This window comes from Lepidochelys kempii, chromosome 4, assembly GCF_965140265.1.
Source record: "Lepidochelys kempii isolate rLepKem1 chromosome 4, rLepKem1.hap2, whole genome shotgun sequence".
In the NCBI taxonomy this organism is placed as follows: Eukaryota; Metazoa; Chordata; order Testudines; family Cheloniidae; genus Lepidochelys; species Lepidochelys kempii.
This window is the reverse complement of record NC_133259.1, coordinates 17,757,682-17,784,811: the sequence shown is the minus strand read 5'-3', so window position 1 is coordinate 17,784,811 and position 27,130 is coordinate 17,757,682. Positions and strand designations below refer to the sequence as shown.

General features: G+C 39.2%; 1 protein-coding gene across 9 annotated transcripts in view; it reads left to right on the top strand.

Annotated features, from left to right (window-relative positions):
- The window catches only part of WDFY3 (WD repeat and FYVE domain containing 3), a 262,278-nt gene that overhangs the window by 94,961 nt on the left and 140,187 nt on the right, over positions 1 to 27,130 (top strand). For all 9 annotated transcript variants that reach the window (XM_073340560.1, XM_073340559.1, XM_073340566.1 and 6 more), the window contains 4 exons: positions 1,016 to 1,182; positions 4,945 to 5,412; positions 6,798 to 6,899; positions 20,343 to 20,536. In XM_073340560.1, the coding sequence (XP_073196661.1) occupies positions 1,016 to 1,182; positions 4,945 to 5,412; positions 6,798 to 6,899; positions 20,343 to 20,536 (931 nt within the window). The remainder of the gene's footprint in view (positions 1 to 1,015; positions 1,183 to 4,944; positions 5,413 to 6,797; positions 6,900 to 20,342; positions 20,537 to 27,130) is intronic.

The following is a 27,130-nucleotide window of genomic DNA, read 5'->3' as shown; positions in this document are numbered from 1 at the left end:
GAACTGGAAGTACACAAATTATGCAATAGCAGAGACCAAAAAAACAAAACAAAACCCAACACAGTGCAGTACTGTGTTAAACATAAACTACTAAAAAAAATAAAGGGAAAGCAGAATTTTTCTTTTTCATAGTAAAGTTCCAAAGCTGTATTAAGTCAAGTTGTAAACTTTTGAAAGAACCATAACATTTTCTTCAGAGTTAAAAACATTTCAGAGTTATGAACAACCTCCATTCCCAAGGTGTTCGTAATTCTGAGGTTCTACTGTATATTGTGATTATTTTTAGGATACATTATTTTGTTTTCATCCTAAAGCTGTCCTCGGTTCTTTGGTCCCTAATTATGCTGAGCCTTTTGCACTCTGAAGATTTATACCTTTTTTTTTTTTTTAACAGTAACTGAATATAATAAAATACCTGTGTGTACAAATGTTGTTAGTAGTTATATTGTTTATTATATTCTTTGTATGGTAATATTTTTTTATTACAAAGAACTGCATTTCAGAGAGTTTTTATGTAAAGACTTCTGCAGTTCCCTTCTGCTAAATGTGTACTTATGAAGTTTTGTATGTCGCACGGCTGTCTTTGAAGTACTACTTTTATGTATTTACTCTGTGTCTTATTTCCTCATCTGTAAAATGATGATACTTCCTTTCCTTTCATGCCCCCTGTTGACTTGTCTGGTTAGTATTTTTTGGGTCAGGGATAACCTTTTACTATGTGTTTAGCATATTGAAGCCCCATCTCAATCTGATTTCCAAATGCTACCATAATACAAATAATAATGTTTAATCAATTGAATGCTGTTAAAACTTAGAAGAAAGTTTAAAATGTGGTGAACTCTAGCCTTTGGCTTCAGAATTCTAGGTCACTAAATCTGTGCCTCTAAAATTAACATCTCTCCTTAATTTAAGAAAAACCAAAACTAACTAAATAAACCTCAAATGAGTTTGAGTGGATGGTTTATGTTAAAGTGAATATGTGCTAATGTGAGTTGTTGTACTGTATGTTCTTTAGATTAGAACAGGCAAAAGAGGCAGAATCCAAGGATGCTTTGAAGGATTTGGTTAATCTGATAACTTCCTTGACAACATATGGTGTCAATGAATTAAAACCAGCTGGTATTACCACCGGGGCACCTTTTCTGTTGCCTGGATTTGCAGTCCCACAACCTGCAGGCAAAGGTGAGTTTACTGTTTGTATCACACAGAGCAGAAGTTTTATTGGGGGAGAAATGTCTGGTACGCTACAGAAACCATTTACAGTTCATGTTTCTTCTAACATCAGCAATTAAATACTGACTTTAAAAGGTGATTTTGCTTAATTGCTAGTGTCCAGATGAAAATAAGGGAGGCAATTTCTCCTCATTTAGCTCCAAATGCTGAATCACCCCTCTACAAAGTACAAATTAAATAGATCCTCCAGGCAGATTTTAGGAGTTTGGACAGATATAATTTAAAGTGTGATTTTAATCTAATCTGGTGCAAAAGGCTTTGTGGATGCTGTTTTTAGTTGTTTTTGTTTTTTTTCAGTTTAAAGCAAGTTTATTTCATTTTAGCTTAAGTCAATTAGGGAAATGTATGCTAAACTGAAATCTCCTCTTAAACAGAAATAAATTGTCCACAGAGGGGTTAGTATCAGTTAGTATCAATATGAGTTTGGGTGAGGAGATGACATTTAAGAAGTAGCAGAAATTTAAAGGAATATTCCCTCTTCCCCCTATCTATTTATCTAGACCTAAATTGATTTTATAAACAGATTTAGTTAAACCAGTTCAACACCTTTGTGTGGACATTTAACCTGTTTAATGTCAGTTTAGTTTAATATTGATTTCTTATTCAATGAAGCTAAAATGATACACACCAGATTTAAATTGGTTTAAGAATGCCCACATCCGTTTTGCACTAGTTCAACTTGATTTAAAAACACACCTTTAGTTAGACTGGTGTAAATTCTTGTGTAAACAGAGCCTTAGAACCTTGGTGAGGAGTGGCTGAGAAGCTAATCTGGTCCAATTCAATTGTCTGTAAGTTTTAGTAAGACCTGGGACCCTGACAGGCCTCATACGTTAGTGAAGGTTAGGCTTGTGGATCCATCTAGCAGTAGATCTGCTAGTTACTCCATGTGTGGCTTGTCCCTTTCTGCCCAGCAGAGTAATTCCTGCTGTGTTTAATACTTCACATTTTCATGGAGGAGGGTCTTGCTTCTGGTGCTTGTGCTATGCCTATTCCCTGGATACAGTACTGTTTTTTCAGGTTCTGTAGCTGTCGATCTTCCTTGCACAATTCATGAGCTGTCAATTAACTTTTCAACATCTTTCATTTTAAAACAATCATGAAAAGCTAGTAATTTAGAAGAGAAAAATTAATGTGTGACTTTGCAATGCAATATTGGTATTAATGCTCTCTATTGGATGCTTTATTGGATGAACAGAATAAACAGTTGTTGCATATTACATTTCAAAAGGTTCTGTTTTCAGCCTTCAAGGAAAAAATGAAATGTGGCATTAAAATACTTTGACGGGTTTCAGAGTAGCAGCCGTGTTAGTCTGTATTTGCAAAAAGAAAAGGAGTACTTGTGGCACCTTAGAGACTAACCAATTTATTTGAGCATGAGTCTCTAAGGTGCCACAAGTCCTCCTTTTCTTATTAAAATACTTGTGAGTTTTTTTTAAATCAAGTGACTAAAGGAGCGTAACAAATGAAGATAGTATTCAGTGCAAACATTATAAATCTGCGTGCTGTCTCTCTTTTTAAAAATCTAAAAACCAATTACAGGTTGATTAAAACAAATGTTGTTTTCAATTAGTATTTGAAAATAAAACTTTATCAGGCTATCTGAAGATCAATGATGTATATAATGCATAGTAGTTTCAGTTTTTATTTTTAGAAGATTTTGTGAAGTTCTTTTGGAACTGAATTGTAATGGATGCCGCACTGTTGGATTTCAGTCTCATACTTGAGATTCAAAGCCACAGCTTTCAAACTAAAGATGGCTTCATACTATGGAACTCTTCACAAAAAGCTGCAAGTGTTTGATTACATTGTTTTAAAGTTGTTTTGTACATTCTATAGCCTTTACTTAGATAATTTAGTCCATGCCATGGTACAGATGTTACTAAAACGGTTAATTGGCTTTCTCAAATTGTTACCGTTAATTTACTACTATCTAATTCCTTTTTAATTTTTTCCCATCCCCTCTCAAACATCCCCACCCTGCACGAGAAAACCTGTTAGAAGGCCAATAGTAGTATGTAGGCTTTTAGTGCAGACCAGTATAATCCTGTGTATGATAGGTTAGACTACATGACAAGTATTGTGTTACACAAATTTAACACAGTTTTTGAAAGTGTTTGCAGCAATTATATCTTCTGTGACCACAGTGTACTCTGATGATTGGACTAATGAGAGTATTATAGCATTAGAGAGGTATCCATGCAGTGCAAAACTATTAATGGCAAGAAAAATGTTTTCAAATATTGCAGATGTTGGCTCACATTTTGCATTTTTTAACCTTGACTATATCACAAAACTCACTCATGAATGGGGGTATACTTTCAATATCTATAACCATTTGGATATGGAGGTTGAGGGCTTTATACTCTTTTCCTCATCCTTCTGTACCCAGATATAAGACCGAGAAACTATCCTGTTTTTCTGCAAGTGATTGTCCATGTACATATTCTGCATATGTGCATATGCTCAAGGATTCATGAAACTACAGACATATAATTGTGCCACAGAATTTCCCCATGTCGACAAAACCTTAGCTTGTTTGTGGTTGGTCTCACCAAACACTATAATTCTGTCACCACTGAGGGAAGTCTAACCCATGTTGCCAGGACCAGCTCCCAACACTGAGATAATATGAATCGAAAACAAGTTAATTGTACCAAGTGCCTGTACCGTCAGTTCAAAGCTCAAGGTGTTTGCACAATGCGAACAGCACAATTGCGTCGAAGGCCAAAAGTGCCTGTGATCGGCTTATGACTATTAATTCCACATCCCCTCTTAACCAGCCATACAGCAAATAACCCCATGCCAACTTATGGCCCTCTGCGACAATAACCACAAAGGAAAAAAAAGTAGAAGGAAATAGATTTTTTGCAGCAGGAAAGAGCGGATTAAAAGAGGACGCTCTCTGTCTGTTGCTCTTACTTTAAAGGAGGGCATTTTGTTGGCCATCCAATCCCAGCTCTTGAAAGAATCTCTGGGAATCGAGCAAGAATAGCCTTCCTAAAGGAGGGCCACCACTGGCTGGCAGCATCTGTAGCCCACCCATGAATGTAATGCCAAACCCCCTGGTCCTGAAATATGGTCTAACTCTCTTTGTTCCACAAGTGACTTCCAAACTGTTCCGAGGTGGGGGAAGTTAAAAGAATGTGCATGTTACTGAGCTTTAATTTGGTCAACACTTTTTTGTTTTGACTGACATTACTACTTGTGATGTTATTGGGTGGTTGTTGGTGAGGGGGAGCTGCTGCATATCGTTCCAATCTCAGTCTGAGTTGGTGCAAAGTTTTCCATTATGGATCAAACAGTGCTTTTCAAAGAAGTAAATTTCCTACCTCAACTATTACCCGTTCAGATTTTTAATTGCTTAAATTGCATTTAGATTTTTTCATGTTCATTTACCCTTTGATCATTTAAAATACTATATCTTTAAGTTGTTACACATGCCAAAGTTTATTTTCAAAAAGAGATGCCATCTTAAGCAACAATAAATAATAGATCTTTCCATTCAGAATTGTGAAATAAGTAGAATTGTGAAATAAGTTCCTTTAAAGGATGTCTTAGTGTGTTCTTGCTTTTTGAAAAATCCATATTAGTAGAATTTGTTTCTACTTGTTGGGCTACAGAGAACAAATTGTTTGTTTAATTCATACTTCTCCCATAATGCAAATGAGTATAAAGAATTCTGTTTTTCCCCCTTGTTTCCTATTGTAGGTCATAGTGTGAGGAATATTCAAGCTTTCTCCGTCCTTCAGAATGCATTTTTGAAAGCAAAAACTAACTATCTTGCACAAATTATTCTGGATGCCATTACAAATATTTACATAGCGGACAATGCCAACTACTTCATCTTGGAATCACAGCACACCTTGTCCCAGTTTGCAGAGAAAATTTCCAAACTTCCAGAAGTGCAGACCAAATACTTTGAGATGCTGGAGTTTATTGTCTTCAGCTTGAATTATATTCCTTGTAAAGAACTGATTAGTGTCAGCATCCTCTTAAAGTCCAGCACCTCTTACCAGTGTAGCATCATTGCAATGAAAACACTTCTTAAGTTCACCCGTCATGACTACATCTTTAAGGATGTCTTCAGGGAGGTGGGGCTTCTGGAAGTGATGGTAAACCTTTTGCACAAATATGCAGCCCTTTTGAAAGATCCCACTCAGGCTCTCAATGATCAAGGTAGAGTGTTTTCTTTGTTTTTGTTTATGTACATGTTTTTGGATGGTTAAGGAGACTAGTGTTGGGTAGCAGGGGCTAGTTCTGGTTAGTTGGGCCACCTGGGTTCTGTTCTCAGCACTGCCAATGAATTACTATGTGATGTTACGAAGCTCACTTAAACTCTCTGTGCTTGTTTTCTTATGTAAAATTATGGTAATGTTTATCCACCTTTAGAAAGTGCTTTAAGGTCCTCTAATGAAAGGTACTATATAAGTGTGAAGTATTTATTAAAAATATATAATAGCTGGAGTTTTCTACTTTAAAAAAAACATATTTAATGTAACATTTTTAAGTTATTCTAGTACACGGCAAAAATTAACAAGTGGGAAATGCCATCTGTATAATTATATATTGATTATATATTGGCTTTCATCCCAGTTATCGCAGTAGTTTACAATGTGGATCTAACCTAGTAAAGTACTCTTGAAGCACAGACCTTTATTCTTGCATGAAGTCCCAGTGATTCACTTTTTCTCCATGGGAGAGTAAGGGTCCATGTTTGCAGAGCCCTTTCAAGCTTTGTGGGGCTATATTGCTATAAACACACAAACAAATCTGTTCATCCATCTCAGGTATTGAACACCTCTCACCTGTGCCATGTAACAGTTTATGGTAACTTGATTGTGTTTTCTGGCTGAAACTATATTTTGCTTGTCTCCATTCAGCCTATGACATGTCTAATGAATTTTATGCATCTGTTGCCTGTGGCATCTCAGCATCTGATATCATGATAAACCTTTTTAAACTGCTCAGACCACACTAAGTAACCAGCAATAGTTCATAATCAAATACTTGATGAAAAAATCTGCCTTACACCATGTTGTAGAGTTTTGTTAATGTGCATGGTGGTGGCCTACTAGATGAAGTCCTGAGCCTGCAGCTCCCACTGAAAAACACTTCAGTTCTTAAGAGTTCTACGCTTGTGCAGGGTAGATTCACACCCCATCTTGCTGCGAACTAAATATTTGTTTGGATAAGCCCTGAGGAAAGTTAAGGTGACTTAACTAAAGGTGTGAAGTTAAAGCACATTAAATTCCAGTGTGCATGCCCTGTGGATTAAGCTAAAAGAAACTAAGGCAATTTTACTTCTGAATGAGAACATCTACAGATGGGTTTAATGTATTTTAACTTCACACCTTAAGTTAATTTGTCACAACTTTCCTGAGTGTGTGTGTGGATATGTCCTTAATGTGGTTTACAAGTTTGTTAGAGGATGGTTTTTGTGTGGAATCAAAAAAAAAAAAAAAAATGGGATTGGTGAAAGGAACAAAACTTTATTTTTTAATCTTTAAAAAATATCAGCTTTGTTGTTTTCAGTGCAATGAACTTTTGATATTATTGTCTAGGGGATTCAAGAAACAACAGTTCTTTAGAGGACCAAAAGCAGCTAGCTTTATTGGTTATGGAGACCTTGACAGTACTACTACAAGGATCAAACACAAATGCAGGTAATTATAGAAGTTACATCAATTATGATAATGGTGGACTCTGAAGTGCATACTTAAAAGACATGATTTAAATGAGTGGTATTGACTGATTGGGCTAAATGTAAGATTGTCTGCATCAAATAGAATGCTTTTGACCTTGAAATACAACATATTAATAGTACAGCACTTTGTTATTACATTCAGTTTCTATGGTCAAAGTCTACTGATGATCTTGTACCTGAGTCATGTATTGACTGTCGTGTGCTGCAGGAATTGAAAATATACTTTAATGTGACCTCATAGTTTTACTTTGTGTCCGTTATATTTTTAAGAGTAAAAAATCTATATAATACAGTTAAAACAATATAATGAAAGGACTATGAACAATTTCAGTCCGTTTAGTTATAGGGTTAGGTTTACCTATTCAACTTTTTACTAAAAATAAGCTACATGTATAGTTTATACTGTAAAATAGTAGCACGTTACTGAATATCTTATTTGCTTCTGAAATCACTGGACATGCACACAAATCGAGTAACTGAATATATAGATGTCGACTAAACACACCTTGCCATTTACTTGAGCTTATTCCAAATTTTCATGTACCAGTTGTGTGCTCAGTTACATGTGTATTTTTGAAAATTAGGCCATTTCTAAACTCACCTTTTAATGTAAGTTACTTTATTGTGTATCAGAGGGGTAGCCATGTTAGTCTGTATCCACAAAAACGAGGAGTCCAGTGGCACCTTAAAGACTGACAGATTTATTTGGGCATAAAAAAAACCCCACTTCTTTTTCAGATGCGTGGAAGCTTCACATTCCATGCATCTGAAGAAGTGGTGTTTTTCCCCATGAAAGCTTATGCATAAATAAATCTGTTCGTCTTTAAGGTGCCACCGGGCTCCTCGTTGTTCTTTGTGTATTTCATCCTCAATATGTATCTAATTTACATATATGTGCCCTCTATGTAAATAAGAGGGAGAGGAAGCTGATAACTCTTTTAAATCCTGCCTCTTGCTGATGTATTTTTGGGAAAAAAAAAAAAAACACTACAGAAATTAGCAGATATAGACCTAATGCTCTTTAAAATGTCTTAAATCCTGCCCATTTCTTTTCCTCAACCCTCACTTCTGTTTCAAAGAATCTAGGGCTTTTTTACTTAGCAAAGAGAAATTAGAAGCTGTTAAAATGGTCCTGATTTGACTTTCTAAATTATAGTAAGCTTGAGAACAACCCAGCTGTGTTGGTAAAGCACTGTTGTGGCACACTGTCTGGACTGCTAGAATGTAACTTCTTATTCGTTTCCTTTTCCTTTCTGAAATTCAGCTTCTGTGTTTAACAGCAGTTTGCAGTCAGATGAAAGCATTATGTTAATCCTTCAGTCATGGTACTTTGTTCAGCAGCCTTTTACAGGCAGCTGAATTCTTTTGTGTATAAAAAGTTTAGCTGGGTGTATTGGTCAGTCTCTGATTTAGGTTTTCTGAATACAGATAAATTTGAAAGCAGACCAGTTGCTCATAAAACATTGTTTGGCTGCTAACCTGTAGTGTACCTGGGGGGTAGGGGGAAAGAATGAATTGCAAGTGAACGGGAACAACCTGGAAATTGCAGTGATATTTAATATTCAATGAGTATTTTCTGTATTTTAGCTTTGTCTGGTTGTGGATGTCACGCTTTCTGTTTTAAGTAACCTACACCACCTGCCCTTTGAAATAATTGACTTCAATAGGCTTTGGATGGGAAGCCTGTGTGAGGGGTAAAGCTGATGTCAGGCCTTAGGGTGGGAAGAATGACTGTTGAAGGAATGATCTATCCTTTATAACAAGCAAAAAAGGGAAGTAGAGATCAAAGGTTTTATTTGAAACTGGCGGAGACTAAGTAACAATAAAATAAAAATAAAAGTTATAAACACAACATTTACAAGGAAATAACTTGTAAAAATGTATAGAAACTTACCTAAAAGCTTCAAAAATTTCCAGTGCTTGTCATAATGATTTTTAAGCAGAATTAATTTTTTCCTGACTTGATTTCTTTCTTCTGGCCTACAAGCAGGAAAGTGTAAGCTTCCCTGGATTTTACCTTGAAGAATGTGTGCTTGTGTATTTAAATTGATGACTTCTGTAATTTTGATGTGTGTCTAGCTACAGTCAGTGCCGTTAAATACAAAACAAATGAAAAAACCACCCAAATAAAGGATGATTACTGCACCATGTTGTTTACCTTTAATGTGGCTTGTGGTATCTTACTTGAAATGGAAGTGTTTCAAGTGCTCAATAAATGTTACGAATATAGGTGATAAATGTCTGAAATTTAAAAAAAAAAATACTGTTTTCCTTAACAAAGTGAATTTACTTCACTCCCCGTTAGGGTATGAGTATCTCGTTTGATGCTGTATTAATGTTCTGTCCTTTTCTTATAAAATAGGTTACCTACCATACCGTGTTTCCGCAGTGGATATCACTTCACACCTGCACCAAATGCAAACTGACATAATTCTGCTTGGCAGCCTGTCAACAACATTCCTAATAGTTACCCACTAAATTACCTTTTTGACAGTAACTATCAGGCTGTTTTATTCCTGCAACTTGTTGCTAGTAAAAGGAAAGCTTAAACTACATAGCGATGTAGAACAGTTTGTAGTTGGAGTATATTATTTTGTTGATGACTGTCAAGGTTCTTCCCCACTCTGAACTCTAGGGTACAGATGTGGGGACCTGCATGAAAACCCCTAAGCTTAATTTTACCAGCTTAGGTTAAAACTTCCCCAAGGTACAAACTATTTTACCTTTTGCCCGTGGACTTTATCACTGCCACCACCAAACGTCTAAGAAATATATAACGTGGAAAGAGCCCGCTTGGAAACGTCTTTCCCCCCAAAACCCTCTCGAAACCCTACACCCCCTTTCCTGGGGAAGGCTTGATAAAAATCCTCACCAATTTGTGTAGGTGAACACAGACCCAAACCCTTGGATCTTAAGAACAATGAAAAAGCAATCAGGTTCTTAAAAGAATAATTTTAATTGAAGAAAAAAAGTAAAAGAATCACCTCTGTAAAATCAGGATGGTAAATAGCTTACAGAGTAATCAGATTCAAAACATAGAGAATCCCTCTAGGCAAAACCTTAAGTTACAAGAAGACACAAAAACAGGAATATACATTCCATTCAGCACAGATTATTTTATCAGCCATTTTAACAAAACAGCATCTAATGAATATCTAGCTAGATTACTTACTAAGTTCTAAGACTCCATTCCTTTTCTGTTCCCGGCAAAAGCATCACACAGACAGAGAGAACCTTTGTTTCTCCCCCCATCCAGCTTTGAAAGTATCTTGTCTCTTCATTGGTCATTTTGGTCAGGTGCCAGCAAGGTTATCCTAGCTTCTTAACCCTTTACAGGTGAAAGGGTATTTCTTCTGGCCAGAAGAGATTTTAAAGGTGTTTATCCTTCCCTTTATATTTATGACAATGACAAAGTACAGAATGGAATATGTCTTTGGTTTCACATCAGATAACCTTGATAACTAAATTGTGATTTTTTTCCAATCATACATTTATATATTTATCCCTAACTTATGGAATAGAAAATTAAATTCAGTACACTGGATATTCCCTATACAGTGTAAAAAATATATATTTACAAGATTAAAATTTCTTCCATAAACTGTGTAGTGCAAAACAATAATCCCATTTCCCCTTAGTTGATATTGTAGCACTAACTCTGTTACAGTAGAACCTTGCTAATTACCATGTCTGGAAGACATATTGTGAATTACTCAATGTGGCAAATTAGCAAGTAAACAGGTGTTTTAAAAAACAATTGGAGTAATGCATCAGAATGGTTAATTCCTTTGTTTTGATAATTCCATTTTAATGTGATATTGCGTGATATACTCAAGTGTTTTAAAGTTCACTTTGTAAAAGTAAAAGAAATCTTATTAATACCTTCCTATTAAATCTTGGCAGAGAGTTGTGTTGGGTGGCTACCAGTTTTTCTACAGATTACAAATCAGATTTATTTGAATTATGATTAAGAAAGTATTTCCATTATGAGCCTGTATTTTTAGGTGTTCATAGCTTTCTCTAAAAATTACTTTATCAGGCTGACCTCTTGCATTGTTTAGTCTAAGTATAGAAATAAATGTATTGTTTTGGAAAGTTTTGATAAAATTTTGTTTTTCCATTTTGGAGATATGCAAAAGTGAAAATGTGGTTGCTAGTCAGAAGTTGTTACAGGTACTATTTTACACTTGGATGACTGAGATTGTTTCTTTAGGGGTAGAAAAAATGGAAACTGAAAACTTAAGCATCAGAATTAATGTCAGACAATTTATGTAAAATTTTATTGTCAATTTAGAACACTAAGTATCATTTGAAAATATTATGTTGTGTATATGTAGCAGATATTTTTCCCTTATTAATTTAAGGGAAACACTTGCTCACATTCGTGTGAATAATGTGTGATGGTTTCAGCAAGGTGTCTGAAATGCAGTTAGTATATCTGAGTTCCTGACTTTTGTTCCATCCAAATAACTGTAAGGGTAAAATAGGTCTTGCTAACCTTGAATCCACTGAAAATTGTTTTAGAAATAGTAACTTAGGCAAAGTAGGAGGCTGTGAAGAAAAAGGTAAAGTGTAAGGTGGAACATAAAATCAAGACATAGGAAACTAAGTAGTAAATGTAGGCCTATTTGTCAGCATGCAAAGAGGTTAATACTGGAAAATCCCAGTGTCTGTTGTAGGTTTTTTGGTGGTCAATTATATGGAAGACAAGGTTGTCTAGTATGGTGCCCAGAATTGCTGTTTATTAACATTAATTAAGTATGACAAGACTAGATTGTGAGGAACTCCACCAGAAACTAATTAAACTACAGTAGGTAATTGGAAAATATAATAGCAGATAAAATTAAAAGCAGACAAATGCGACTCAGCACACTTTGGAAGAGAAAATTAGATTACTCAAGCATACTGACAAGTTGTAACTCTTAAGAGGAAAAAAAATCATGCTGAGCAACTTGATGGATGAAAGAAGCAAGTTAGGCTCTATTAAGGAGGTTTTCAAGAATAATACAGGATATATTACAGTTGTGTTATATGAATTAATTATACGCTTTTACCTTGAATGTTGTATTCAGTTTTGATTGTTTTATCTCAGAAAAGGCACAATAGAAATGGAAAAGAACCAGAGAAGGGTGACAAAAAATACTTGTTATGGAGAGCTTCCATGCAAGGAGAGATTTAAAGAATCAGGATTACTTGAGATTAAGAGGAGATATAGTATAAGTATATAATAATGAATGGTGTGTCCGATGGATTTTTAGCTGGTATGTAATAATTTATTAATATTATGGTGGGCTTGATAGGGGTGTTTTCTGTGTGACTGTATTGGTAATGAACAGGAATGAATCTTGAAAAATGAGGAGGATGGAAAAAGTGTCTCAAGAAGTTACCCCGCAACAAACAGGACTGCTAAAGGACAAAACAGGAACAGTTGGCTCTGAGAACTCTGGCTTGATTTCCTGGGAAGCCTAGGTGGACTGCTTTTGACAACAAGGGTCAAAGTCTGAGAACACAGAAGAACCAAAGAACTATATCAGGGTTTGAAAGGCACCCTCTCTCAAAAGAGATGTGATGGTAGTTCAGGGGAACCAGCCTGAGATACAGCATCAGCTGGGGGTGTCTCTAAAAGGTAGGCCTACTTAGATCACCATCACAGGATGATAGGGCTTTAGGTAGGATGACATATATGTAGCCAGTTTTTAAAATTCATTTTCTCTCAAAGCTTTGTTCCTACTGCTAAAATCATACTTTTATTTTAAGAAAGCTGCCTGGTCACCAACTCCTGAAGGGAAGACCCTTAGGTGCCTGATCTTAGTTGGAGCTGCAGGATCAGAATGGTGCATATAAAATACTGTAGCCCAGGGTCTGGTCTAGAAGTAGGAGAATTGCAAAATTCCACCCCAGGATATGTGAAGGCACGAGGCCTGACACCTGACGGAATGTGCTCAGAGGGTATGTCTACACTGCAAGTAAAAACCCGTGGCTGACCCATGACATCTGACTTGGGCTCATGGGGCTCGGGCTGTGGAGTTGTTTCATTGGAGAGCTGACTTCCGAATTCAGGCTGGTGCTCAGGCTCAAGAACCCTGTGTGGTGAGAGGGTCACAGAGCTCAGGCTGCAGCCCAAGACCAGAAGCCTACACTGCAGTGAAACAGTCCCACTGCCCAAGCCCCATGAGCCAAAGTCAGCTGGCAGAGGCTAGCTGTTGGTTTTTAATTGCTGTATAGACATATCCAGAGACCACAAAAGAGAGAGAGGTGCCGTTAGCTCTGTGACTGTGTCAAAGGCCAATCAGCCTCTCATTTTACCATGTCCATTAATATTAGTATCAGATCCAAGAGACATAAGATAGAGCTGGAGGGAACAAATTGGAAATGGATAGAAAGAAGAAGGTTTATACTCTTATACATTAATTAAGAAAGTAATCTGGAGTTAACTAATTGTTATCCTAGCTACAAAGGTTATTAATACTCATGCTTCAGTACTTAAACAAGTCATCCTTGAGGGTCAGGAAGAAAATTGTCCCTCTTAGTTTATTCATGGTTATTCATGTGCATTATGGGAGTTTTACTTTAAGCATCTGGCATAGGCCATTATTGAAAGTATTAGAATAAGTGCCACTGATCAGTTCCAGTATGGCCCCTGCTAAGTTCCTAACATCATCTCAAGTTATTACATATACTGTATTTTTTCTTAGGTTTAATAGTCAGTTTTTTGAAGAACAAAAGCTTAAGAAAGCAATTGCTCGACCGGTGGCATACCAGGTTGCCAGAGGCTGTTGCTTGTTGAAGGTGACAGTCTGTTTCAGTGATAAAACAATCATCATTAGGGCTCCATGTCTGTCATGGAGGTTGCAGATGTCAGGGATTCCATGACTTTCCGTGACTTCTGCAGAGGTCGGTGTGGCTGTCCCCAGGGCTGCCTGAGCAGCTGGCCCCAGGGACAGCCACGCCGGCTGCTGCTGGAGCGGCCCCGGGGACAGCTGCACTGTCCACTGCTCAGGCGGTCACCAGGGCTGGTGCAGTATGTGTGCTCTGGTCCATCACTCTAAGTGTGGCAGACCCAAAAGTAAAAAAGAGAGCTTTTAAAATACAAAAAGCAACTGTTAGGATTCCCTACCTAGAGGCAATCCAAAATGATGTTGGAGATTAGATGAGGTTGAAGTTTTCCCCAACTCTGGCCTGCCTTATGAAGGTGGCCTTCTGTCAACACATGTATTGTATTACGAGGGGAACCAAAGGTGGTTCTTGGAGAGGTGTCCCTCTGGGTGCTCCATGGTAGGTGTCAGTGCGCCCCTGCGCCATTGTTTGGAGATTTTTACAGCCGTATCCATATCGGCCACACCTGCACGGAACCTTCCTCACATACCAGTCTTGTCTTAACAGTGCGCGTGCACAGCCAAACTCCTCAGTTCCTTCTCTACCGTCCCCGGCCGGAGTCGGACCTACAGCAGACTTGTTAAAACTTTTTCTCTTACCCATTCTACGTCCTTTTTTCCCTTACTTTAGCACTTAGTTACTGGATAAGTTCATCCCTTTTAAAAAAAAAAAAAATTTGTTCCTGCTTATTCCTCTCAGCCTCCAGCCGACGCTAATATGCCTGGCTCCCCAGGATTTAAGCGGTGCACTACATGCAGGGATGCCATCCCTATCTCATATGGTCACTCCCAGTGTATAAAATGCTTGGGGGAGTCCCTCATTCCTCAAAAATGTGCCCATTGTTCCAAATTAAAATCCAGGGCACATAAAGATTGAGAACTCCACCTGAAAATGATTATTGGACAGAAGTCACTCGGACCTGCTTCTGACCCAGGTACGGGCTCCTCAGTGAACCGCAGCCCTCCCACCTCCAAAAAGGACAAAAAAAGAAAACACCTGCCTCCCTTACCCATAAGGGAAACAATGCAAGCAAAAAGGTTGCTGAGCAGGTCTATTTCTTCTATGCAGACCTTTTCTCGGCTCAGCACCTTTCATGTGCTGGTTCCCCTGGCATCGCACTAATCCCACCTCTGGCTGTGGTGACGGCGCAAGCTCCCGGTGCCGAGGCTTCAAGTTGCCTGCCTCTCTCATGGCACCGTCTGGCACCCCAATGGACACTGTGCCAGCACAGAGGACCTTGCCACAACAGACCCCAGCTGCGCTTACCTTCCCAGCACCACCGACCTCAGCGAATGCATTGAGCGCTATGGTGCAGAGAACGTCCATGCCGAACGACCCTCCGGTGCCACAAGCGCTCCTAACAGAGGGTTTCTCTCGCACAGGCTCTCAGGCACCACAGTTCATTGGTTCACCAGACCTGGTTCACCTAACCTACAGTTACCTCTACTTGACACCTATTTTTCTCCAGACATTCGCATGCGGTCCGGACACCTGTCTCCGGCTGTATCTCACTTTTCTAGTGATGAGGAAGCCATAGTGCAGGGAGATTTTTCACCCTACCAGTTCTCTCAGTCACAGAGCCAAATCAGCACTTGTCACAGAAAATCTAGGTCTTTGTTCATCAAAGACCTCCCTCTCTGGTATACAAACCCATGGGTGGCACCACCTATGCCTTTCCCCGGTCAGTGGTAATACGGGATCCATGAGCACCATATAAGTGATTCCACTGTGATCCCCAAGATGCCAAAAATAGGAGCAATGCCACCTCGCCACCCCCACCACCAGTGCGTATGGCTATGAATGAGACACAACAACAAGCTGTTACTCCACACTTTGATGAACATGCTACACATGCTTCCCCAACCCTTGTGGACCCCATATCCACGCAGGATGAGACTATACTGCCTCACCACCAACACTGTTGGATGATTTCTTAAAATTTCAAGACCTATTCGAGAGAGTCGCCAGTGAGTTGAGGATTAATCTGGAGGAAGTTTTCTGAAAACCAGCATGAGTTGACTGATATCCTGCAACCTTCCTCCACATCCAAGATTGCTTTACCTATAAATCCAGCCATTATGGATCCTGCCAAAACTATATGGCAGACACGGGCTACTGCCAGACCTACCTGTAAGTGAGCTAACTGTAAATATTTTATTCCTTCCAAAGGGTCTGAGTTCCTTTTTACTCACCTAGCACCAAACTCATTGGTAGTAGAGGTAGCTAACCAAAAGAACAAAGAACAGTTCCCAAATCTACCCCAACTGATAAAGACAGTAAAGGGCTGGACCTGCTTGGTTGTAAAGTGTAGGCTTCATTCACATTACAATTCTGGATATCTAATTATGCGGCCGTTCTGGCAAAACATGACCACAGAAATTATGAGGAACTCATGGACTTTATTGATGACATTCCAGAGTGGGGGGAAAAAAAACAACACCATCAGTTTAAAACCATAGTCTCTGACGGACAAATCATCTCCCGTACCTCACTACAAGTTGCCCACTTGATGTTGCTAACACAGCTCAAGGTCCACCGCTACAGCAGTCGTGATGCATCGAGCTTCATGGCTTTCATAGTCTTCTTTTCCTTGCGAGGTTCAGAATATCATAGAAGATCTCCCTTTTGATGATGATAAAACTATTTGCCAGTAACACCAATGATGTGCTTCGCTCCATGAAGGACTTGAGAGCGACATTATGGTCTCTCTGTATGCAAACCCTACAAATAGGAAGAGACCATACAGATACCAACCTTCTCAACATCCATGCTACCCACTGTATACTCCAGAAAGTCATAGACAATGTGAACAACAACATCCGTGACCAGGATATCAATGTCGCCATACCAATTCATCGGCTCCATGTCAGCCCCCTCCCACTAACAAGCAAATGTGAAGATGTGACCAACAGTATAGAAAACATCATCCCTACTTCAGTGCCCATTTCTCCCACCCCCACCCTTGGTCCCCAAACAACTGCTCCACCAAGAGGTTCATCATCTCCTCCAATTAGGAGCAGCGCCTGACCAACACAGAGGAAAAGGGTTCTGCTCCCATTTCTTTTGAACACAAAAGAAAACTAGGGGATGACGACCCATTCTCTACCTCAGATGCCTCAATAAATTTATTAAATAAAATTAATAATAATAATTAAAAGGTGACACTTGCAACCATAATTCCAGCGCTGGAGCAGGGAGATTGGATTTTCAGCCCTCAACCTGCAGGATGCTTATGTTCCTGTGACCATACATCCTGCCCACAGACATTTTATTTGCTTTGTTCTGGGCTCACAACACTACCAGTACAGGGTCCTTACCTTTTGGCCTTTCGACCGGAAAAAAACTTGTCTTTTCCAAACTCGTCGCAGTCATAACAGCTCATCTCATAAAGAATCATCATTTTTACTTACCTCGACAACTGTCTTTTCAAAGCCAGGACTCTCCAAGAAGCCATTCAGTCCACACAACGGACAGTCCACTGTTTCCATGCTCTTGGCCTGCGAATGAACAAAGAAAATCTTCATTCACTCCCACCCAACAACTGGAGTTCATAGCAGCACATTTCGACTTATGCAAAAGAATAGCATCTCTCCCACTCCACCTTCTTAACACTATCAACCTTTTCATTCCCAAGCTGTGCAACAGTTCACAAGTGGCTACACGAGCTTGCCTGCAACTCTGAGGCTACATGGCCTCTTGCAGTTTTGTAGTCAGGAAAGCTCGCCTCTGTTTCCAGAGTTGGATTCCACTGTCTACAGACTGAATGTCCATGGTCTGAACAAACTTTTATACAGACCTCCCAGAGTCTAGGACTCTCTCTACTGGTGGACATTGCCTCACAACCTTTGCTATGGGTCCCCTTTCTACAGGGCGTCCCATTGGTTGTCTTAACTACAGTCACATCCCTTACGGTATAGGGAGTACACATGCCCCAATATGCTACCCAGGGTCTTTTGTCTCCTGCCGAGACATCCCTTCACATCAACATTTAGAACTCTGAACAATACGCAATGCCTGCCTCCAATTTCTCCTTTCATATAAAACCAACGTATCAGGATAATGTCCGACAACATTGCCTTCATCTTCTATGTAAACGGGGGGTAGGGGGGTGATCCCACTTCTTTGTACATAAGCGATGAAATGATGGAATTGGTGTCTCATACTTACCTGGCTCTCTCAATACCACCACTACGACTTCAGCAGAAGATTTCCCATAGACCATGAATGGGAACTAAACGAGGATATAGTACTAGACATATTCCACACATAGGGATACCCAACCGCAGACCTTTTGACAACTGTAGCAAACAAGAAATGCCCAAGATTTTGTTCCAAAGTGGAACTAGGCAAACACTCCTCGAGGGATGTGTTCATGTTCCCATGGAACACCGACATAATGTATGCATTTCCCTGATACCGCTAATACACAAATAATTGATAAAAATACGAACACACCAAACCAGGGTCATAATGATGGCCCCACATGGCCCAGACAGGCATGATACCCTTTCCTTACCATGATGTCGCTTTCTGCACCCATCCCACTACCCTCTGCCTGAATCTCTTGTCCCAACAACAGGGTCTACTACTCCACCGCAATTTAACCATGTTAGACCTCAAGGTTTGGCTCCTTCATGGTTCTCTCACGCCGAGTGAACTTGCTCGGAGCAGGTTCAAAATGTACTCCTTCATAGCACAACAAATTCTACATGCACCACCTGCCTTTATAACTGGACAAGATTTATACACTGGTGGGTTGTCACAAACACCGCTCCTTTTTTCCGTGCCTCTCCCACTAATAGTTAATTTAATCTATAATAGATAGTCATCTGGGCTCTCCCTCAGTCCCATCAAACTCCGCTTGGCCGCAATTACAATGTTCTGTGATGCCATCAACGATAGGACTATCTTTGCTCATCCCATTAATAAGTGATTCCTTAAGGGACCCCAAACCTTATATCATGCATCAAACTGTCTAATCCGTCCTGGGACGTCCCCTTAGTCTTAACATGCCTAACCCAAAACCATTTGAACCATTGGGGGAAGGGATAGCTCAGTGGTTTGAGCATTGGCCTGCTAAACCCAGGGTTGTGAGTTCATTTAGGGCCATTTAGGGATCTGGAGCAAAAATTGGGGATCCATGGCGGCCGCAGTGGCCTTTCTACATAACGTCCCCCTTTAAGGACATTGCCAGAGATGCCATTTGAGCTTTTGAAAATAGGTTTGCAAAACATTATGCTCTTACACAGGGACCCATTACCAATACGCGTGTGGACAGAGCTGTTCTGTCTACTGCATTCCTTCCAGATCCAAAGTCCCTACCTCCTTGAGAGATACTGCTTTTCAGTCACCTACAGTGGAGCACCCATAGGGACACCTCTTGAAGAAGAAGAGGAGGAGGTTACTCACATGTGCGGTAACTGACGTTCTTTGAGATGAGTGTCCCTGTGGGTGCTCCACTCCCCACCATCCTCCCCTCTACTTCGAAGCTGGGGCAGTCTCCGTTGTAGAGAAGGAACTGAGGAGTTTGGCCGCGCATGCGCACTATTAAGACAAGACTGGTATGTGAGGCAGGCTCCGCGCATGTGCGGCTGATGCGGGTACTGCTGTAAAAATCTCTGAGTAGTGGCGCACCGACACCTACAGTGGAGCACCCAGGGACACTCATCTCCAAGAACATCAGTTACTGCACAGGTGACACGTTTTTGTTTAACGATTGGGAAAATGAAAGGAGAAATGATTGAGACCCCCTCTTCAATAAAACAAAATTCTGAATTTTTGTTAACCCTTACTTTAAAAAAAAAGGGGGGGGGGTAATAAGGTAGGTAATAAGACAAAGTAACTGGTTTTTTTATTTAAATTTATTGATATTATATTATGTTATTTATTTAAAGTGTTAGATGTAGTGTAGGTGTCCTCCCTGAATGATTAGATTTTTACATGTTCAGGGAATTAAGCTGTAGAAAATACTGTAAAAGGACTGAGCCCATCTTCAGTTACTACCACTACTACTACTACAAATTTATTTGTTACAGAGTAACACCCAGAAGCCTAATTAGAATTGGGGCCCTGTTGTGTTAAGAACTGTACAAGCATATTATGACAATCACTGCTTTTTAACAGTTTACCCTTTCTATGGTCATGGGTCAGAGAAAAAATAATATGGGTCCATCCCACCACTCTTTGAACTGTAGCATGAAAGAAGTGAATAACCAGTGTTGAAGCCTTCTGTAAGAGTGACATGGAAATTCTTAGAATTGGACTATAAAATTACCCCAATGGTAACTTTGAACATAAAATATTCCAGGGGAGAATACAATTAGAATTCCAGTTAACTGTGATCAGCTCATTTTCATATAAAAAGCTGTTGTAAACTTCTGTGTGATCGATGAAAATGGTCACTGAATTTGCACTGGTGAAGAATGAAGCATTTTATGTTCAGTTATACGGTGATAGTGCACTTGAACAAGGTTTTGATACAGTATCTTGTGTTTTTTCTCCCTTTTTTTTTCTTCTTATGCTATAGGTATTTTCAGGGAGTTTGGTGGTGCAAGGTGTGTACACAATATAGTGAAGTATCCACAGTGTCGACAGCATGCACTGATGATTATCCAGCAACTGGTGTTATCACCTAGTGGGGATGATGATATGGGCACTTTATTAGGGCTGATGCACTCAGCTCCACCTACAGAACTACAACTGAAGACAGATATATTACGGGTAAGTGCAATAAAACTTAATACTTTCCACTCCTAAACTACTTATGAAATTCCAACTTTAAAAATTTAGAATATACACTGTAGAACTACTTTTATTTTATGCGTGACGGTATTCAGATATTGAAAACAATTCAATGACTTAAGAATTAAAATCTTATACAAATCAGATCTCAAATTTTTAAACACAGCTGGCAAAAAAGAGACCAGTATGTATTACATTTGTTATCATTAGGTGTAATGATTACTGGTGGATGGGAAATGAAGTTCTAAAAGCAGTCTCTTTCCATCTGGCTTTAAGAAATTATTTAGGTCCAATTAAAAAACAACGTAACACGCACAGGAACTGAAGCATATTTTTAGTGCCATACTTGAATTTTTCCTTGGCAAAATCTCATTTTTTGTAAACAGAGCCAGAGTTGTTGTTAAATGAAAATTTTATAACTAGATCTGGGCCAAAACTGGATCACGGAGAACAAACCCCCAGATTTTGCGCTGGAGGCTTGTTTCGTACCTCTAATCTTAGCCTGATTTGTGTTGGATTCTAAATTAGAAAGGGTTTAATTTCTGATTCAAATGCAGCTGAAATCTCATAAGAGTAGGTACACCTGTGAGTTTTCAATTAGAGGAGGCCTTCATTTAATCCAAACTGTCCACAGCATTTCATAGCCAGTCCTGATGCATCCTTGAGGTTCAACTTCTAACTTAAACCTGATATGGAATGAACACTGTTTTCTCAGCCCAGCTTGGTTTACCACAAGCCCTGACCATGGTGGAAATGTGTCCAATAAGTATAAGAAAATATGGAGAATTCATCTTTCACTACTAGCTTTACATACAAATACTCTTTAGATTTTGTGAGCTGATTGCTGGTTAGGTGAGATGGATATTAATGTAGCCTTAAAAATTTTAAGGTCTCTTGTATAGAGATTAGGTAATGCGTAGACGTCTTAGAGTTGTAGAAGATTAAACATAGAGAGAAGTGGTGAAATTGTGTATGATGTGTATATCACTGTTAGACTTTTTCAGTAGTGATATCTACCGTCCAGCGTGATGGTTTACATTTTTTTGGTGTAGTAGCACATGAAAATATGATCTTTGAAAACATGTGCCTTCGAGAGAGCTTTAATGGTATCACGTTAAAGCTTTGAGTTTTTGATTTTCACTTGAATACAAATACCATACTATCAAACTGCAAGTTTCAATTACTCAACTACAGAAGCAATTATTTACCTATTCAGAAAATATTGATACATCAGGAACAGGCTGATAATGAACTTTATTGTTACTGGTAACAATTCAGATTATTTGAGAAGCAAAGGGAAATCTATAGTCTGTCTCAGAATCTGAAAATTACTTTGTTAAAGAGGCTGCTCAAAGGAGCCCTAAGTCAACTGTGTAATACTGTTGCAAAAAAAGCAAATATCATTCTGGTATGTATTAGGGAGTGTTGCAAGCAAGACGCGAGATGTAATTCTTCTACTCCCTTCTGGGCTGATAAGGTCTCAACTAGAGTATTGTGTCCAGTTCTGGGCACCACATTTCAGGAAACATGGATAAATTGGAGCAAGTCCAGAGGAGAGCAACAAAAAATGATTTAAAGTCTAGAAAGCAAGACCTATGGGGAAAGATTGGGGGGGGATGGGGGAATAATTTGTTTAGTCTGGAGAAGAGAAAACTGAGGTGGGACATGACAGTTTTCAAGTACATAAAAGGTTGTTACAAGGAGGAGGGTGAAAATTGTTCTTCTTAACCTTTGCAGATAGGACAAGAAGTAATGGGCTAAAATTGCAGCAAGGGCGGTTTAGGTTGGACATTAGGAAATACTTCCTGTCAGGGTAGTTAAGCACTGAAACAAATTGCCTGGGTAGATTGTGGAATCTCCGTCATTGAAGGTTTTTAAGAACAGATTAAACCAGGGGTTCTCAAACTTCATTGTGCCGAGACCCCTTCTGACAACAAAAATTACTACACGATCCCATGAGGGGAGACCAAACCTTAAGCCCAAGCCCTGCACGGGGTGGCAAAGACCAAGGGCTTGAACCCCAGGTGGGAGGCCTGTAACCTGAGCCCTGCCACCCAGGGCTGAAGCCCTTGGACTCGGGGTTGGGCTTCAGCCCCAGGGCTTGGGCTGTGGGACTCTGGTGCTTTGGGCCCCAGCAAGTCTAATGCCAACCCTGGCGTCCCCATTAAAACAGGGTCATGACCCACTTTGGGGTCCTGACCCACAGTTTGAGAACCGCTGGATTAAACAAACACCTGTCAGGAATGGTCTAGTTATTGCGTAGTCCTGCCTTGAGTGCAGGGGACGGGACTAGACGACCTATTGAGATCGCTTCCAGCCATACACTTCCATGATTCATCTCGTAAAGTTCAACTCAACTGAATAGATTTTTTTTTCATTTTGTGCTAGAATTTAAGAGAAATTAACAATGTACAAGGATTTGATTAAAATTTTAACACTCTTTTTCCTGAAGTCAGATGTTGAATATTAGCCCTGTAGAGAACAGCTGAGAACTAGTACACTGAATTCAGATGTTTCAATTTTAAATGGAGCATGTAGAAATGAAAAACTCATAAATTCTTCTCTTGGAGTTAGTCTGTTAGAAAGCTCTGACATTAAATGTGTCTTGCTTTGACGATACCAAGCTGGGAGGGGTTGCAAGTGCTTTGGAGGATAGGATTAAAATTCAAAATGATCAAGACAAACTGGATAAATGGTCTGAAGTAAATAGGATGAAATTCAATAAGGACAAATGCAAAGTACTCCATTTAGAAAGGAACAATCAGCTGCACACATACAAAATAGGAAATGACTGCCTAGGAAGGAGTACTGCAGAAAGGGATCTGGGGATCATAATGGACCATAAGCTAAATATGAATCAACAGTGTAACGCTATTGCAAAAAAAGCAAACATAATTCTAGGATATATTAGCAGGAGTGTTGTAAGTAAGACGCAAGAAGTAATTCTGCTCTACTCCGCACTAATTAGGCTTCAACGGGAGTATTGTGTCCAGTTTTGGGTGTCATATTTCAGGAAATGTGAATGAATTGGAGAAAGTCCAGAGAAGAGCAACAAAAATGATTAAAGGTCTAGAAAACATGACCTGTGAGGGAAGATTGCAGAAATTTGGTTTGATTAGTCTGGAAAAGAGAAGACTGAGAGCGGACATGATAACAGTTTTCAAGTATGTAAAAGGTTGTTACAAGGAGGAGGGAGAAAAATTGTTCTTAACCTGAGGATAGGACAAGAAGCAATGGGCTTAAATTGCAGCAAGGGAGGTTTAGGTTGGACATTAGGAAAAGCTTCCTAACTGTCAGGGTGGTTAAGCACTGGAGTAAATTGCCTAGGGAGGTTGTGTAATCTCCATCGTTGGGGATTTTAAAGAGCAGATTAGATAAACACCTATCAGGAAAGGTCTAGATAATATAGTCCTGTCCTGAGTGGAAGGGGCTGGACTAGATGACCTCTTGAGGTCCCTTCCAGTTCTATGATTCTAAGATTCTGTGACAATCAGTTGGCATGTCAAGTAAAAGAAATTCAATGAAAGACAGAAAACTAGTTAAGTTAGCGAATTATGTTGGAGAACATCAGTTTTGATATCTGTAGGGGGGCTTTAAGAGCATTTTCAATAAGTAATTTATAGACTGACCAGGCATAGTTTGCAGTCTTTGGCTCGTACATTAGAACTTGCTTGTGCTAACATTCAGTTAAGCCATCACCTTGTTTTAGCTGATAGGCTGTGGGAATTCTCATTCACCGTGAGAGGCATTAATTTACTGAGTAATTCTCACCCATAATGGTACAACAGAGGTAATTTAGTACTAGAATCCAAGGGCTGGTGTCACAATCCTACAGTTAGGTTCGACTTTCCTTTTTTTTTCTGTTAACTAGTGGGGTTTTTTTTCCTTTCTGTTCTAATTTTTGTCCTTCCATATGTAACAGCAGAAGTTAGTCTCAGGTAGCCCAAGCCATCTGCCCCATTCAGTATTGGTGCTCCGCAGGCAGGTCAAGACAGGCCACTATCTACCATAACATCTTGGTCCGGCCCAAGTGTTTATAGCTTTGTTAGAGGTCGGTAAGCACTTGGCTAACTGTGGGAGTCTTGTACAGTTCTTCCATTTCAAGGTGTCACTGTCAAAATGGTTGCCAGATTTCTGGTTCCTCTTGCCTTGGAAATCCCTTCAGCCCCCACTGCTCCCACAAATTCTGCTCAATAGCTTGAACCATTTCAATTTCATTAAATCCACCTGTGGTTGTTCAGTACCTCAACATATTGTCTGATTGTTCTAGTCCACACTTTGCCTGCTGAGCTCTCTTTCTTTATTCAATTTACTCAGACTCACCTGATTCCCTGCTATCTGTGTGTTCAGTCAGCACCGTTCCCAATGACTTGGAGGAATCTGACCCACCTTCAGTGACCTACAAGCACAAAGCAAAGGTTAAGGATGTAGAGTTGGATTACAGTTCTGATTAAAATAAGAAGACCAAGTATCTCTTTGGTCTTTCTTGGAGTTTTCTAAAGTTATCTCATATTTGGATGACATTGGCAGATTATTTAGTGAGAATAGTCTCCTGATATCCTGTAGGAAGATGAAAAATCTGCGACTTTTGTAGTTACTTTTAAAACAGAGGTTAAAAAGTGTATAGTTTTCCAACCTCTGAATCCTTAAATAAAATCTTACTCTGGCTTTTCTCTGAAAAGGTCCATAAGTAGAGAATACCATAATCATTATAAAAGTCAAAAAAATTGAAGCTGAGAAACTCATTTCTGTCCCCAGAGTATATGCTTCCATTTCTTAGTGATTTCAACATAAACCCTGTAGCTTGTTCTTAAAGGACCCTGCTGGCAAGCAAGTTAGGCAGTGCTTCTAAAAGGGACCTTGAACCTGATTTTTATGATCCAAACAGCATCAGCAATGAATGAGTTCTCTGCCCAGCACTGGGTCAGATTTCCTTCCACTCTTGAAACAAAGTCAAGGGATTAAATGAGTGAACAAAAACTTTAATGTGGCTGGACTAAAAGCTATCTATGTAAAAATGACACCACTGTAGTCAACCATCCTGCTTCCTGTGAGTATTCAGAATTATGTCTGCTCACTTAAGTTTCAGAAATAAGATTTTTAACACTTTTTACCTTTGTTTTTTAGCTGTGGGAGAAGGAGTTGGATTCTGTGTGTAGAGGCTTCCAAAGTGTCTGGAAACCCTTTGGCTGCTTCAGTGTTTGGAGCATTGTACATCTTTGTGTCATACAAATCTCTCTTAATTTCTGTACATTAGCTTAAATTGAGACCCAATTTGAAGCCATCTCACGGTTTAGGTAGCTGCTTTAGAAGCTCTTGACTTCTTTATGAAACAAGGCATCCTTGTGACTTGCTATCATGTGTGTCATTTCATTTATACCAATTCAAGACTTAGACCTCAAATCAGAGTTTATTCCTGAATGGGGCATTCTGTAGTTCTGCAAACAATAATGCAAACTCCTTTTCAGCTCCAAGGTGACACTTATACTTTCCGTCAGTCACATACTCCTTTCTCATTGCCACCACTTTGCCAGGCGAGAAAGTGAGTTGTAAGTTATTTCTGCATAAAGCTTAACTTCCAGTTTCATCATGACAGAGTAACTCTTTGTTCATCCTGTCCTTTTAATTCCAAAAAACTAATACTTGTTTTACTGCAGTCAAAATCTTTGTGCTCTCCACAATGTGCTCATAATAAAATAAAATAAAAAAAAGTCATCCTTCACCAGCTAAACCTTAGAGTAGCCGCAAAGTACTACATTCATAGAGCAACCTAGTTTTACAAAATGGTCTTTTCATCTTCTATGGTAGCCTTTTAAAAGGGAAATAAAATCTTTAAAGACGCTATTTGATGAAGAGTCAGATTTAGTAAGGAAACTTAAATTTTCTTCAGCAAGCCTAATAGAGTATCTCAGCACTTACTCAACCAAACTCATAGTTACCTCATAAGGAGAGAAAAATCAAGCCACCTTCTTAGAGTGGTTGTCCACATGGATTCCACTCTTAGTGCACATGTGCCCTGTGGATGTGAGATTGGACTTTTTTTAGCCAGCAGTGTCCATTGCCTCTACACCTGTGCCCTGGACACTCTCACGTCCCTTGTGTGAGGGCTCAAAGGGCTGGGTGGGCCCAACAGTCCCTCAGTTCCTTTTTAGCACCAGTTGCAATACAATGGTTAAGGACAATGATGTGGTTATACAGTTGACAGCACTCAGTCATCAACTTTATGCATAAGATTTCGATGGGAGCCACATGGGAAACTCGAAGGTAAAAATATTGAGATCTCACTGTTACAGAATGTCACTTGACAAGTCACAACCTGATCTTTTATTAAAGTACAAATGCAGAGTTTGGCAACCATTTAGTTTGTTTTTATTTCTAGATATATAAATTACAATGCTTTAACGTGAAAGGTTGTTATTTTGTGTCTGTCTCTACATGCCAATGCCTTATGCTTTATATACCTAATCTTATGGTTAAGGGACTGGACTGGTATTCTTGGTTCAATTGCTAACTTTGTCTCATGCTTCCGGTGTGATCTTGGCCCTTAGTTTCCCACCTGTAAAAAAGGGATAA